This window comes from Homalodisca vitripennis, chromosome 5 (genome assembly GCF_021130785.1).
Source record: "Homalodisca vitripennis isolate AUS2020 chromosome 5, UT_GWSS_2.1, whole genome shotgun sequence".
Taxonomy (NCBI): Eukaryota; Metazoa; Arthropoda; class Insecta; order Hemiptera; family Cicadellidae; genus Homalodisca; species Homalodisca vitripennis.
The window spans coordinates 103,089,723-103,104,171 of record NC_060211.1 but is presented as its reverse complement, the minus strand read 5'-3'; the positions used below and the strand labels follow the sequence as shown (position 1 = coordinate 103,104,171).

Genomic DNA, 14,449 nt, shown 5'->3' with positions numbered 1-14,449 from the left:
CCTATTGGAAAATCCTGCATTTTAAGCCACATTAATTAGAAGAAATTGGAGGCACAAGTACACCCTGAATGAGAGTGAAAAGGGTTGTCACTTACACCAGTTGTGTTGTAGTTGCGGACATATTACATCAATTACATAACCATGTATTGGCATTTAGTTATGCCATTTAGCAATTTGTATTGTGTAAGGGATCACAATAAAAGCACACGTCGGACACAAACTGTCTAAAAGTTGTGATGTGATGTTTGTAACTATATCACTTTGTGTTTGAGGTAATTATGTGATTTCATACTTCTTACATAGTATACTTTACGAAATGTCTGACCAAAAATAATTCATAGCCATAAACCCTCAACAAATTGAACAGATATTTTTAAGAACTTAAATTGAATAGGATCAAAAACTTCAATGACTCACTAGTAGTGGGGTAATATCTGCTTTATCTATTACTATACAAATTAAATATCAATTACAGTTATCATTTAATAGGTCTTTGTTTCCAGAAACAAGACTTAGAACTTGGAACTCACATCTTTCATGTGGCTGATGGACTGCTCATATTTAGCAACGGTCACAGAATAGTTATTGTTCTTCTTCTCCAATGCTTGGATCTGTAATTTGTATGAGTCAGCATTGGCCTTGAGCACCTTGAATCTCTCTTCAGCCAACTCCGCCTTGGCCACAACCTCTGTCTTACTAACTGCCAGAGCCCGCAACTCATCCCTCGCCTTCTCCAGTGACTCGTTCAGCATCCGTTCATTGGTTGACCTCTCCTTCCTGTAGGTGTTGAAGTCTTCTTGTAGTTGTTGCAACTCTTTTGTTTTCTCCTTCAACCTTTCCTCCAGCTATACGAAAACAATACATACAATTTTGCAAAAAAATATCACAATGCACACACAGTACAAGTATGGACATCTTGGATGTTTCAAACTACTATTAAGACTGACACATTATGGATATCAGTAATTGAATACTGACAACAGACATTCATGTTTTAAATTCTATTCATTTTCTAATATTTAGCCAATACTGTCTTTTTTTATGTAAGATGAAGGATTAATATTGAGAGCCCATCTAAAAATCTGTAGAAGTCCTAAATATACTGTATCCAAAACCCATTCCACAAAATCCTAAAGAACAATATTGTATATCTTAAGTTAAAATTATTTACTATGAAAATTAAGATAATGAACTTTGATTGTAGAAATTGTTCAAACACAATAGAAAAACCACAATAAACGAATATGGATATCATGATACCACATTTGTACATACACAGGAAATGTTTTCAGGATGAAGTATATCAACGTCAACAAGTCTTTTCTTCCAATAAAAACACATTTTTATTTCATATTTTGTTGCCACAAGGTAATGGAAACTCATGCATAAATGCAGTACTTCATGAATGGTTGTGCAACCCAAGGAGAGAGCAGATGTGGTCTTGCATGTATAGGCAAAAATATTCCAAAGTTACTTGTACAACACAACCTAAAGTTTTAGAGCATTGTTTCTTGTACAATGTATATTTAAAAGATAGGGCTTTTAATAATGAGGCCAAATTAAGTACCATTTCAAGCTTGGCCTGTTGGCCTGGAGAAGTAGATTTGGCAGGAGTAGAATGGTTCAGCTCTGGTGTGGACGGAACGGTAGCCCTGCCAGGTGACTGCTGTTGGTTCACTGAGTTCTCCAACTCTTCTACCTGCACACGTACATATTAGCTACGTCCGTTTCTTTATATTAACTTAACACATAAAACATACTTTACTATAACCACTACATTTAAAATCTCAAATTGAACTGTTGATGCATTTAGTGTATGCATTCTTATTTGTGAGTGAGGCACACAGTTTAATGTTATTCTCCAGCAACACAAGATATTTATATCTACAAAAAATTGACAGTTTTAATTAGTTTCACTCTGAACACATAAAGTGGAATTCTGATATAACTATTTTGTTGTAGGTACTAAGCTTCACAATTTATTAACTATGCTTCTGGCAACTATAAATATTACAATAAACAAGTGACGGTTTTCTACAGTACTGTATTATGTTTTGGTTCAAAATTTACTAACACTTTTGTAAAGTGTTTGATAAAGACAGCCTTGCTATTATAAGGCCTCATGAAATAAAAAGTACAACTATTATTGGTTTGTTTGAGATTTTGAAATGAGTGATATTTAAAAATTAAGTAACCAATATAAATAAGCTATTTCAAGATTATTAAAAGACATCTTAAAACAGCAGACAAAAAGAGGCATCACACAACACTTTAAATAAGACAATTAATTTTTATCTGATTATCTCTTTGTCATCACAAGTTTGATTTTTTTGCTGTCATACTAAAGTAATCTATCAAGTGGTTACCTTGGCCTGAGGCAGTCCAGCCACCTGTTGCTGGAAGAGAGTACGGTACATTTCCCGCTGACCTTTGATGACCTCCATTGCTTTGACATAGTGAACTTCTGACTCACTGAGAGAAATAATCCTCTGCTCTGCTAGCCGCAGCTTGCCCTCCAGCTGCTCCACCAGCTGTGAACCCTTCTCCTTCTCTGCCTGCTCTTGCTTCTCACTCAACTCCCGCACTACTGAAAGCAGCTTCTGGTTTGTCACCTGCAGCTCCTCGATATCCTTGAAAGTCACCAGATGTTTCGAGATCACCTGTGACATTCGTACAGTGACAACTTTGTATGACTATAAATAATTTACTTATATAAAGTAATTTCATGAAACTAAATCATTAACTAATTTTGAAAATGTTTTATATACAAACAAAATACCTGAGAGGATGTTGTGAGTTCCCCGCTCACTCTCCCTGGAGATCTGGTCATCTCCACAGCATTTCCTCTTGATTCTTCCACTTCCTTCAGCAGGAAACATACCTGCCAAGAAGAGCAATTCATATATTTTATCAAAAGAAATAAGCTTATTTTAATTTTAATTTGACACTCTCTTGACCCTTTGATGTGGTTTGAAGTTGTATGGACGCGGCACCTCATGACTGAATTATGCGGTTTGACGTGCATATAACGCCAGCCATCTGTTTATCATGTGATTTCATCTTGCGTAAAAATCCCAAACTATTTTGATCAAATAATAATGTGAGAACGTTGTGGATAGAATAAGAAACATGTGTTGCTGTTCTGTTTGTTCTCGTTATTTTATTTGTCTGGACATTTACGATATTCACAGTCTGTTGTCAGCTGACTGCAGTAATGGCAACATGATTAAACAAAGCGGAGTGACTTGATTACTGGGACATATTTGCTTGTGTTTTACGTTGTTGAATTTTATTGTTCATTTGAAAAGTGTTTGTGATTCTAATGGTGTAATTAGTTGTAAAAATGACAGCACGGGATAATGAGTGCTGGGTGGACTATGATTCTGACGATAGTGTTAGTGTTGATATTGATTATGCTGCTCAGATGCAAGAAACACCAAATTGTAAGGAAAGTGAGGAAGATAAAATTGTTGGCTGCTCTTCATCTAGGCCTACAGGACTTTTAAACAATCAAGTACCATTATTTATGGATGTTGACTATGGCAATGTTAGTTTTACTACCTAGGCCTACTCAAAACAAGTTTGACCGAGGTAGGCCTACTGGACTTAATAATGGAAACATTGGCTTAGAGTTAGGGCAAGGGAATACCATAGAAAGAGAGACATCATTTAGGCCATAACAGGTCATATAAGTAACCCTAGAAATAAAAAAGAGGTGAAATAGGCCTAAAGAAAAAGAAACAGAAATTGTGTGGGAAAGTATGGATGAGTATGGTGTGACATATGTAAAAGGGAAACTTTCACTGGAAATGGAGTTCAAAAAGTTCTGGTTAAAAATAATGTAAATATTTTGGAGTATGTTTTTTATGTTCTATATTTTCTATTTTTTATTTTTTATGTTTCTTCTGTTTTATGTTCTTATCATCAGCTAATTCAAAAGATTGCTGACCACACTAAGTTGTATGCTTCAGAGCAGAGGGCAAAGAGAAGTTTTGTATTCGGTAGGAGGCCTCAGGAGTGGGCTTGGACTCCTATTACGGTTGATGAACTTGTAATGTATTTTTTGGTAGTTTTATGCTAATGGGCATTGTAAAAAAAACCTTCTCAAAAGTCTTATTATTCCAAGAACTCCCTACTAGACAGCTCTATTTTCCCTAGCACAATGCCTCTTGAGAGACTTGAACTTATATATAAATATTTACATTTTTGTGACACAAATAAATTGAATTTACCCTAAGGATCCAAAAAGTTATTGAAAATTCAAATTATTACTCATCATCTAAATGACAAATTTCAAACATTATACGAGTTGAGCCAAAATGTTTCTATTGATGAATCTCAAAATTCTTTGAAAGGGAACACTATCCTTCAAACAATACATGCCGCTAAAAGTTTCAAATTTGGAATTAAAACTTTTGAACTGTGAGTCATTTATAGGTTTCACATGGTCTTTCCTTGTATAAACTGGTAAGGATGATATCTTTACATTCCCGATCATACCGCAAAGTACACTGAAATCTACTGCAATAGTTCTGACACTGTTAAACCCTATTCTCGAAAAAGGACACACTGTATGGATGGATAACTGGTATAATTCACCAGATCTGTCCCAAGTACTAAAAAAAAAAAAAAAAAAACTGACATGTGGAATTTAAAAACTAAATACAAAAATGTACCAGAGGAAGTGAAAAAGGCAAACTTAGAGCAGGGTCAAATAACTGCTAACTACTGAGGTCCAGTTATGGTAATGAAATGGAAGGATAAACAACATGTGTCTCTTATTTCAATCACACGACATTGTTAAAAAACAAATAAATTCAGACATTAAGAATGTAAGCCAGTATTAGTGTTTGACTGTAACAAACAGATGGGTGAAGTGTAAAAAAGAGACCAAATTTTGCATAGTTTTTTACTTAAAAGGAAAAAGGGCAGAAAATAGTACATCAATTTTTTTTTAAGAATGTTGAATGTTACAGTTTTAAATTCTGTTATAATTTTTAAAACCTCCAAGCCAGATGATGAACAGTTATTTGTTAGGCTGCAACTAATAAAAGGCTTTTTGAGAAGTATGGAGCTGCAGTAGCAAGGCCAGTGCATGCAAGCCCCTCAATTGAACCCTGGCCAGCAAGATTAACAGAAAGGAATTTTTTTAGAGAATTCCACCTACAAATAAAAAGGACAGACAATAGAAGAGGTGATGTGTTTGCGCAAGAAAGAACATAAGGAAATATTCCTATTTTTCGTGCCCAGACTGCAAGGCAGGGCATTGTTTGGAGCCATGCTTCAAAGATTAACACACCAAAATCAACTTTTTAATAGGTAATAAATAAGTTAAAATGCATTTAATATAGTTTTACAATAAAAGAATTACTATGTATTCATAATAAAATTCTTTATATGTATTTTTGTGAAAAAATCATTGAGTATTTGACCAAAATTAGCTAAGATATTACATTTTTACTAAACATCAAAGTTATTGTACTAGATTTGTTCAAAAAAGAATCGTGACAGGGGTTATAATGTACACTATAAGTACCGCATCAAAGGGTTAATGTTAACATTATAATCCAATAGTCTGAGAAACTCTTTGTAGGAAGTGAAATCTGTCAATAATCAACAACTTATCTGACACAATAAGTGCAGATATCTCTGACAATATAACACATTCTATATCCTAAATGATTTTGCTAATTACATGCTGTGTAAAACAATACTGTATACTAATAATGTTACTGGATATCAGAAAATTAAACGCTCTCAACCAAACTAATAATATTAAAAGAATCTAACTAAAAATAAATCTTAATAAACTTAATTTATTTTTAATAAACTTAAAAATAAATAAATAAATAATAAAAATAAAAAAGTGAATTTCAAATTAAAATTTCCAAAATAGATGAAACTTCATGCCACTCTATGCACATGCCCATAATGATTAATAACTTGATCAAGAAACACCAGCTGTAGGTAGTAAGTTAGCTTGGATGATACAATTGGACTGTAGTTGCCTTATATTGACATAATGCAGAAAATGCATTAATCTGCATTCAATTAATAAAAGATGAGACAATGATTACTTACTTTTTTCACTATTATGCAGTGTTGCCTTTGATGAATTTTACCAAACTATGTTAAACGCACATGCTCATAATTTGCATCTTATCCGATTAATTATGTATGATAAGTGTATTTTGATATAATTGATTGGTTTCGCTCATTCATATTTTCAGTCTGAGGTATTACTTGAAGTTTATCCATTACAAATATTTTAATTAATTAGAAATCCATCCAAATCATCCTTGGGTGATGTCATTACAATAGAGATTTGAAAATTATAACTGCTCTAAAGTCGAGTTGTGAGGAGACTTTTGGGACAGAAGGTAGTAATATGATGCCAAACTCCAAAGTTGATACCCATTCAGGATTGGACTTGATTAAAAAAGAAAATTAATTTTGATATAGGTCTACCACATTGTTCATAAGTCAATAGAAAGGCACTTTTCAAAAATCATTATAACAAATTGAAGGGAACACATAACTGAGAACGTTATTACTGTAAATTAGTTCAATTATTTAATTAATACTGTGGGCATATGTAATCTAATAATCCACTAGTAATAATGGTGCATGTTAAATTTAAGACTGATAAATAATTAAGTTTTTGTGAAATGAAATACTAATGCTGGACAATAATAATGGTGGGTTTGGGGGAAATTAACTGACTCCAAGAAAAACTAAATATCAGTGCCGTTTTGTTTTGTCTGGGAATTACTGGAACAAAATATAACTAACATAAGTTAAATATTAAATCTACATATAATTTTGGTTACACAGTAATATTTTTCAATAAAATAATCAAAAAGAATTCACCCTAAGAGCTATAGGAAAACTTCAATAATTCATGCTACTGCCCAATACTTGGTAATTACACAAATATCTACAACAGCAGATAGTTTAACAAATTCACTGTTTAGGGTTACTTGCACAGTCTGCTTGCTTGAAGTAACACAGCTCAGTAAGATTGATAGGTGTGGAGGGGGAAAGTTGTATATGCTTGAGCGGCGTAGAATGAGTTCATTGTTTATTTTGAGTGTTACCAAATTGTTGTGTATTAGTTGTAAAATTAGGTTAGCCTATAATGATAATTGATTTTATTTGTGGAAATGATTATATCTTTTGATGAAACAAGTTTTCATGTCCTTTTGATGTGTTTGACCTTGCACAGTGTACAGTGTACACTAAGTCCATTCTTGAATTGTTTCATATTTACAAAATTAAAAAAAATATTTTCTTAGTTAAGTCAGTGTTAACCCTTATAACGTCACAGACGCCGTATGGCGCATAGACAAACTATCTCCAAACGGCAAAGACGCGGTACGGCGCATCGACACAAAACTGCGTCTATAGCAAATTTAAGTTCCTTTTAAATCCGATCAATGTCACTAACGGTATGCGTCAACCATGTGTGTGGGTTATTGACCTATGTCAAGCGTCAAAATATAGCTGTCGCGTTACATTGTTTGAAACAATAGACGCGGTGTCTAGACACTCTCCCCGCCACACACGCCGTACAGCGCGCGCGCTTTTGTTTGCAGTTTGGCTTCAGGTAGTTCGTGTCTAACCATCGCTGAGTCGGTTTCCTTCGTCGTGTTTTCTGTTTATATGGTTTTTATTTATTTGTTAAAAGTATTGATATCTTAGTTTTAGTATTCATTTAGTGTTTTTAGTGTCATTTTAGTGTTTAGTGTCACCTATTTAGTGTTCAGGTACTTTGGGATTATACCGACCACACCAGTATGAAGACCACAAAAATATAAATTTATAGCTAAACAAACATGATAGAACGAAAAAAAACAACTCTTTAATTACAAAATTACAAACTTACAAGCATTTCCAGGCATTGTGATCGGTATTGTTGTCGCTGTTATCTTATCTTTCTCGAGAATCCCGATTACGACAGGCCACGTGGCATCACATGATTTGTGCGGTACATAATTGCCTTTCCATTACAATTCAATTTATATTTCTGATCAGATCCTCTAGAATTTGATATTTTACTGATAGGTACTATCTCAAGGGATGTTTTTCTTTCGTTGACATCAGCGAGAAGGCATGGCACTCGCATTTTGGGTGGCGGAGTATGATCAAGAATAAAAACAAGTTTTGAGTGTTTTTTCAATAAAGAATTTAGTTTTAGTTTGATCATGTTTGTTTTTATTGAATTTATGTGTTTGGAGAAATGTAGAGGTAAAACACGGAAGTACAACAAAGCGACGCATCATCTGAACGGGCAGCGAGACTCTGCAATCACGTTATCTACTAGACCGCTCGACTTTGACCTCTGTCTGAGGATGGGGAGGGGTTTGCAATAAGACAATTCCTGTTTTATATTGACGAAATGTTGTTCTATGCTAATCTAGTAATCAGTAGAAGCAAAATGTCAAATAACGATTCATGTCTGGGTGTGGTCGGTATAATTCCAAAGTACCGTGTTCATTATTAGTGATAAATAACATGTCTCGTAACATTGACGATCCTGAGTACAGTGACTTTATAATTTTAAAATTTTTACTTTTTTATACTTACCATAATTATAGAAAGTAAAAATAAAAATGAACTTTACACATTTAATTTTTTTTTTTTTTTTTATATTGTGCCGTTTGCTGGAAGTCGTGAAAAGATATACTGACGTTATAAGGGTTAAAGATTATTATTTTTTCTGTATGTCATAATGATTTAAACCATTAAAATTTAACTGAGCTAATTCTCATTTTAACACAAACCTGACGACCCAAATCAGAGAGGGTCTCTTGAAGCCTTTTATTTTCCCTCTTGAAATGTGCTGCTACTTTTTCAGCTTCCAGGTTGGCAGACCTTAGTCTTGAAGTCTCCACTTCCATCTCATCCATTCTAGATGTCAGACTCTCTACTGTTGTCATTGCATAATCATAATCTTCTCGTTGTTTCTTTAGAAGTGGAGCTTTTTGCTCGATTTCCTGCAAAAATACAAATATAATTAAACTATTACTCTAGAAATTTATACAAAATTAAAACTTGTATGGACAAATAATATTATTATTAAATCCCTGTGTTTAAAAGAAATACAGCGTGGACTTTAGAACATACTCAACTCAAATTCCAGGCAACTTTGTAATTATTTCTCTCCCAATTGAAATAACTTGCACTGATTTAGTTCTTAAACTTTTTAAACCTCTTAAATAATGAAACAGTACTTTTAATATTGGAATAAAATTTGGGTGTTCTTTGCTTAGCTTATAAAAATGATTACATTTCTATTGTAACACGTATATAATACTCAATGGGTTGTATTGTAACTGGCCACATAGAAACAAATGATTGTGTAAGGCCAGATGATTGTGCCCTATTCGCAGAGCCAATTTAAAATAACCCTCTAGATGGTATTGACATCATGTCGCACCTTTGCAAGAATAGTGACACAACTCAAAAAGACATTATTTTACAGGAGAGTAAAATTAAAATCGGCATGTATTTGGAATAATAAATTTGAACGTTCTTAACAGTCTATGTACTTTGTAAATTTTTTATGAAATGTACATATATTGTACTGTATGTTTATATACATAACGATGTATTGTATCTGTACCATACCTTATATAATAATTAAAAACATATATATTTTGATTTATGTCATTATTCCACAAATTTTAAGTGTTTGTTTTTTTAGAAATGACCTTGATTTTTTTAATTGTGTCGTTATTCTTCATATTGAAAGATCTATTTTTTGAGTTGTTAATTAGGTAAATTAAAGAAAAAGTAGGTTATTTGTATATCTATTTTAATGTAATATAAAACTCAAGATGTGAATACATTAACAATACAGAAATACTTTTAATTGTGGGCACGTTATTGCAATACATTTTAATTACTACCCCTTTTTGTGCCCTGCAATTAAAACACATGATTAAAAAAGCTAACCAAATCTATATAAGAAAAACATGGGTGAGTTTAGACATGTCTGTTTACTCAAAGGGAGTCATAGAATAAAGCATAACAACCAGGAATAACTTTTTTTTTAACCAAGAATTGCAAGTCTTTTTTCTTTCTGTCCGTGATTGAAGGTCTTTTTTTATACATTGGCTTTAATGTGTAAGCACTGCAACTAGCTAATAGCTGTTTTTCTTCTTTCTTCCTTGCTGATTTTCTTTTTTTACGTCCTTCAGCTTCTGCATGATCTTCTATCCCATTTACATTTTGAATACACACTGTGTGAAACTCTTCTTTTTCATCAAAATTTGTTTTGAACTGTAATGTCAGAGGTTTAGCTTTTTCGACTCTCACAATTTTTACGTCGCTCATTACCATCCTTTTGCCTTTAGTAGTTAACGTGGCATTGCATCCTATATTTTCCCACAGGTCTTTAAAAGTTTTGAAAGTCAGAATGGCATTTTTCAATAACATTGTAGGGATTCCCAGTTTTTTTTTGCTGTTCTTATTAGTGAAATATAGTGGCCGGGATGGTATATAGGGCCTGATTTAAGCGATCTTTTTATTTGTTTCTCAATGGTTGAATGCACATTATCCCCTTCATTTTGGCTATGGCCTCTGATGAGAAACTTATGGGTAATACTCCTAACTGGTAAGCACTCTACAGCGTATAGATACATGGAAAACAGATACTTATTTTTTTGTTGGCCCCCGCAGTTGTCACTATAGAAAATGAAATCAATATCATCATTTTTGTTTTGGGATTTGTCTCTTATAAAATCTAACACACAGCTGGCAATCTCTACAGAGCCTCGGCCACCCTCTCCCTCATGCCAAACATAACAATATGCAGAGTCATTTTTAAGCTCACATACAGTGAGATTATAAACACTAAGTTTGGATTTATAATACATTAATAATACCTCGCCCTTAGGACACGGAAGTACAGCTTCTAAATCATAGCAAGCGACTATTTCTTTTGGGTTCTCTCTTTTCTTATCAGTTTCCTTCTGTAAGCGTGATAAATCTTTCTCTAGTATGTGGCTTTCGTAGCTCTCTTTTAGGCTTTCTTTGTCATTGCCCTCTGCTATGTTATAGGAATGGCATAATTCACATTGGTCCTTTCTAGGTGTGAACATTGATATGTTAAATTCTTCAGTGAATATTTTATGGTACAGGATATAGTTTCCACTAGCCTTTACATTTCCATCTTCAGGCGATTTGCACAATTCTACATAATCTCTATGGAGGTCTGCAATTGTTTTACTTCCCTCGATATAATCCCGGGTACCGTTTTGACGGATATAATGGCTCTCAATTTTGGGTATTGATTCAATGTGTCTTCTTATGTCGTCCTTGATACTTTCGTCAACTTTTTTGTGATTGGAATGTTTCACTCGTAGATCTTCTTGAATAAATCCGTCTCCCGCCTTTTTATCTAGCACTGTTCGAATAGGCCTGTCTGTAATGTCTAATGTATTTTAAATAAATGTTTTGCATACTCGTATGCGCTTGTGTTGCACTACAAAATAAAATACATTATAAAGACATCTTGTGCTGCCTTGCTTGACATACCGATATTCAGGTTGAATTATTTGCATGTGGGATGCTATGAAATCTCTTTGCCTACTTAAATCTCCCAAGTTTCCAAAATTTTTCAAAAATTTCTTGTCTCTCTTGCGGACTAATATTTAAAGCACACTTTAGCTTACACTTATCATTACAGGAAGGTTTTACTGATTTTTCAGAAAATGCTTTTTTAGTTTTTGAACAAGACACATAAGCTTTACCACTATTTTTTAGTAACTTAGCCTTATTTTTAATCCATTCGTCTCTTTTTAATGATCTTTTTCTTCCTCTTTTTTTGGTTACAGGGCTTCTTTCTAGAAAACTTATGTTTATGTTTTCATTGCTCTCATCTAGATCAGTGTTTTCTCAATTGGAGTGCATTGGTCTTAGATTCTTTTCCATATCATTTTGCAGCAGGATTGATTGTGGTCTTTGTACTTTCCGTCTTTTAAAAAGTGTGCACCTTTTATCTTTTACATTTACTTCAGGAGAAAACCAAGGGTCAAGATCTGAATCATCAACATCTTCAGGAATATTTTCTTCATTACCCAGTGTGGAATCAGAATTGTCGCTTAATTCAAGGTCATTAAGTGTAGTACAGTACGACTTATTATCACAAAACCCTTCCTTTGACGTTGAAGGTTGTGCTAAGTCATCTTCAAATAGCTGATCAACTAAATCAGGTTTTTGTATGAGTCCTTCAACAGATTGCGTAATGCTAGAATCATTGTTAGAAATAACAGTCCATTGTACTTTCTCCAAATTAGGTAAAGCTGGACTTACACCGCAGCTCTCACCAATTGAATTAATCGAAGATTCATTACTCTTTTTAGCCAATTTTAGTATTAGATCAGTCTTCGGTTTACACTCATTGTTTACATATAAGTTAAAAATCAATAATTTAGATTTATATACGAAACTCAAGGAAAAAAGTTTTAAATTAATTATGCAGAAAACTGTCACATCTCAAAACAAAACAGAACTGACATGTCACTTCCCACAGAATCTGATCACAGATTATGAAGAAAAACGTCACAACTAAGATTTTGTGACGTTGTTTACTACTTTAGTTTTCAAATTTCTTAATATTTTAAAAAGAACAATGACACAACTCACAAATGTGTCGTTTTTCCATGAATCTGAAACACTTATACCAACAACTTTATAAAGAAAACAGGCACAACTCTAAAAGTGTCACTTTTCCACACAAAAACAACATAACCTCACCCTGCAACAGTTCAGACACTAGTAAGAAGTGACAGTTTAGAACATAAAATGGTAATGAGTCTAGCCAAAAGAAAAACGACACTAGCGCTGCCTACTGGAAACTAGTAATATTTGAGTTGTAACACTTTTACACATAAAAGAAAACAATGTTCCCATTTGTTTAAAGCAATAATACCGAAATTTAAAAAATTTGAGTTGTGTCACTTTTCTTGCAAAGGTGCGATGTGATCTAATGTGGGTTGCTGTGGTGCCAATCCCACGTACAGCATTCTTAAATGTGAATTATGCTAGCATAGATATCGATCAGTGTCAATCGTTTTGGGCCGAGCAGATGGTGTCATTGCCCACCCCTTTCTCTAAATGACTATTTAACTACTAATTAATACAAAAAGTGAGGGTTATTTCTAGGACCCTCTTTAGTCCACTATAAATGTTAAATATGAGTTTTCCGTGTAATTGTCCATCCTCCCCTCAATGCCAAGTGACTGAGTGTGAACTGTGTTTGCACTCCATCTGTAAATATGCCCATAGACAGTGTGTCGACCCGGTAACAGTCCGTTTGGGAGCATAAAACATTCCTGAACTATGCTGTGCCGTGATTACAAATGAAGACAACTTCAGTGAGAGGTATCAGCCATTTATTTTAAACTTTTTTTCTATATGTACACATCCCCTTCTCCTAGCCACAAAGTATTTAAATTTGATTATGAAATGAAATGAATTTAGACTATACAAATCAGTTTAAATCATAAGTTATTACAAGTACATTAATTAATTTACTCTCCTACAACAAGTCAGTTAGTTGATCCTTATCGATCACCTGAGTTAAATTAATTTAAAATCTCTCCCACATTGTTCAAGTGTAAACATTTTCTATTAAGCACAGGATTAGGAAAGGAAAGCACACTACTATTAGCACACCCACTTGAAGTATAGTATTGATGGAATGGTTGAGTCTCTTGTTCTCCTCCCTCTCCAGCATGAGTTGTTCAGAGGCTTCAGCGTACTGCATATAGAGCTGTGTCAGAGTGATGCCAGACTTCAGCAAACGACTTGTCGCCGCCGCCGCCGGGGGACAGGCTTTCCACTGCCTTTTCTATTGATTCTGTCAGAAACATTGAGAAACTTTTTACTGTTTGTGCTCTGTACAACTAATAATTATTCATAACATTTTCCCACTAATGATGTTCAGATAAAAACCAAATATTGTTAAAAGTGCAGTCTTGCTTGGAATTTGAACAAAGTTTTGTAAGTATTAATATTTTTGGCAAGGACAGGCTAATCTATAAAGGTAATATTTGTAAAAAACCATTTTTATTTAACAAATACCAGGTGCTTTATACCCAAAACAGGTATGTAGAGTAAAAAGTATTTTATGAAAACATACATTTGCTTCACATACAGATAATCTGTAAATAACAATTTCCAAATTGAAAGATCATGACTTTCTTGCATAGCCCTTTTGAAACCGGCCAATGACTCAAGAAGTGAAACAAAAATACCACACTGTTTTTAAATGATTTGAAGAGGTTCAGACAATGGCTGCGTGCTGTAACTACAAATCATATCCTCTACTTTCTACTTTCATTTTATAGATTATCAAAATTGATTTGTTGTCTGCTATAAAAATAAAGCTTATTCAGTTTTTAACCAGTTCAGTTTATAATTTATAATTATTATGAACATT

At 33.5% G+C, this 14,449-nt stretch overlaps 1 protein-coding gene across 1 annotated transcript in view; it reads right to left on the bottom strand.

Annotated features, from left to right (window-relative positions):
- LOC124362604 (nucleoprotein TPR-like) overlaps window positions 1–14,449 on the bottom strand; it is a 77,155-nt gene that overhangs the window by 45,135 nt on the left and 17,571 nt on the right. Inside the window, 7 exon segments of the mRNA XM_046817254.1 lie at window positions 531–845; window positions 1,568–1,699; window positions 2,367–2,660; window positions 2,780–2,881; window positions 8,784–8,996; window positions 13,688–13,834; window positions 13,836–13,867. Coding sequence (XP_046673210.1) covers window positions 531–845; window positions 1,568–1,699; window positions 2,367–2,660; window positions 2,780–2,881; window positions 8,784–8,996; window positions 13,688–13,834; window positions 13,836–13,867 — 1,235 coding nt within the window.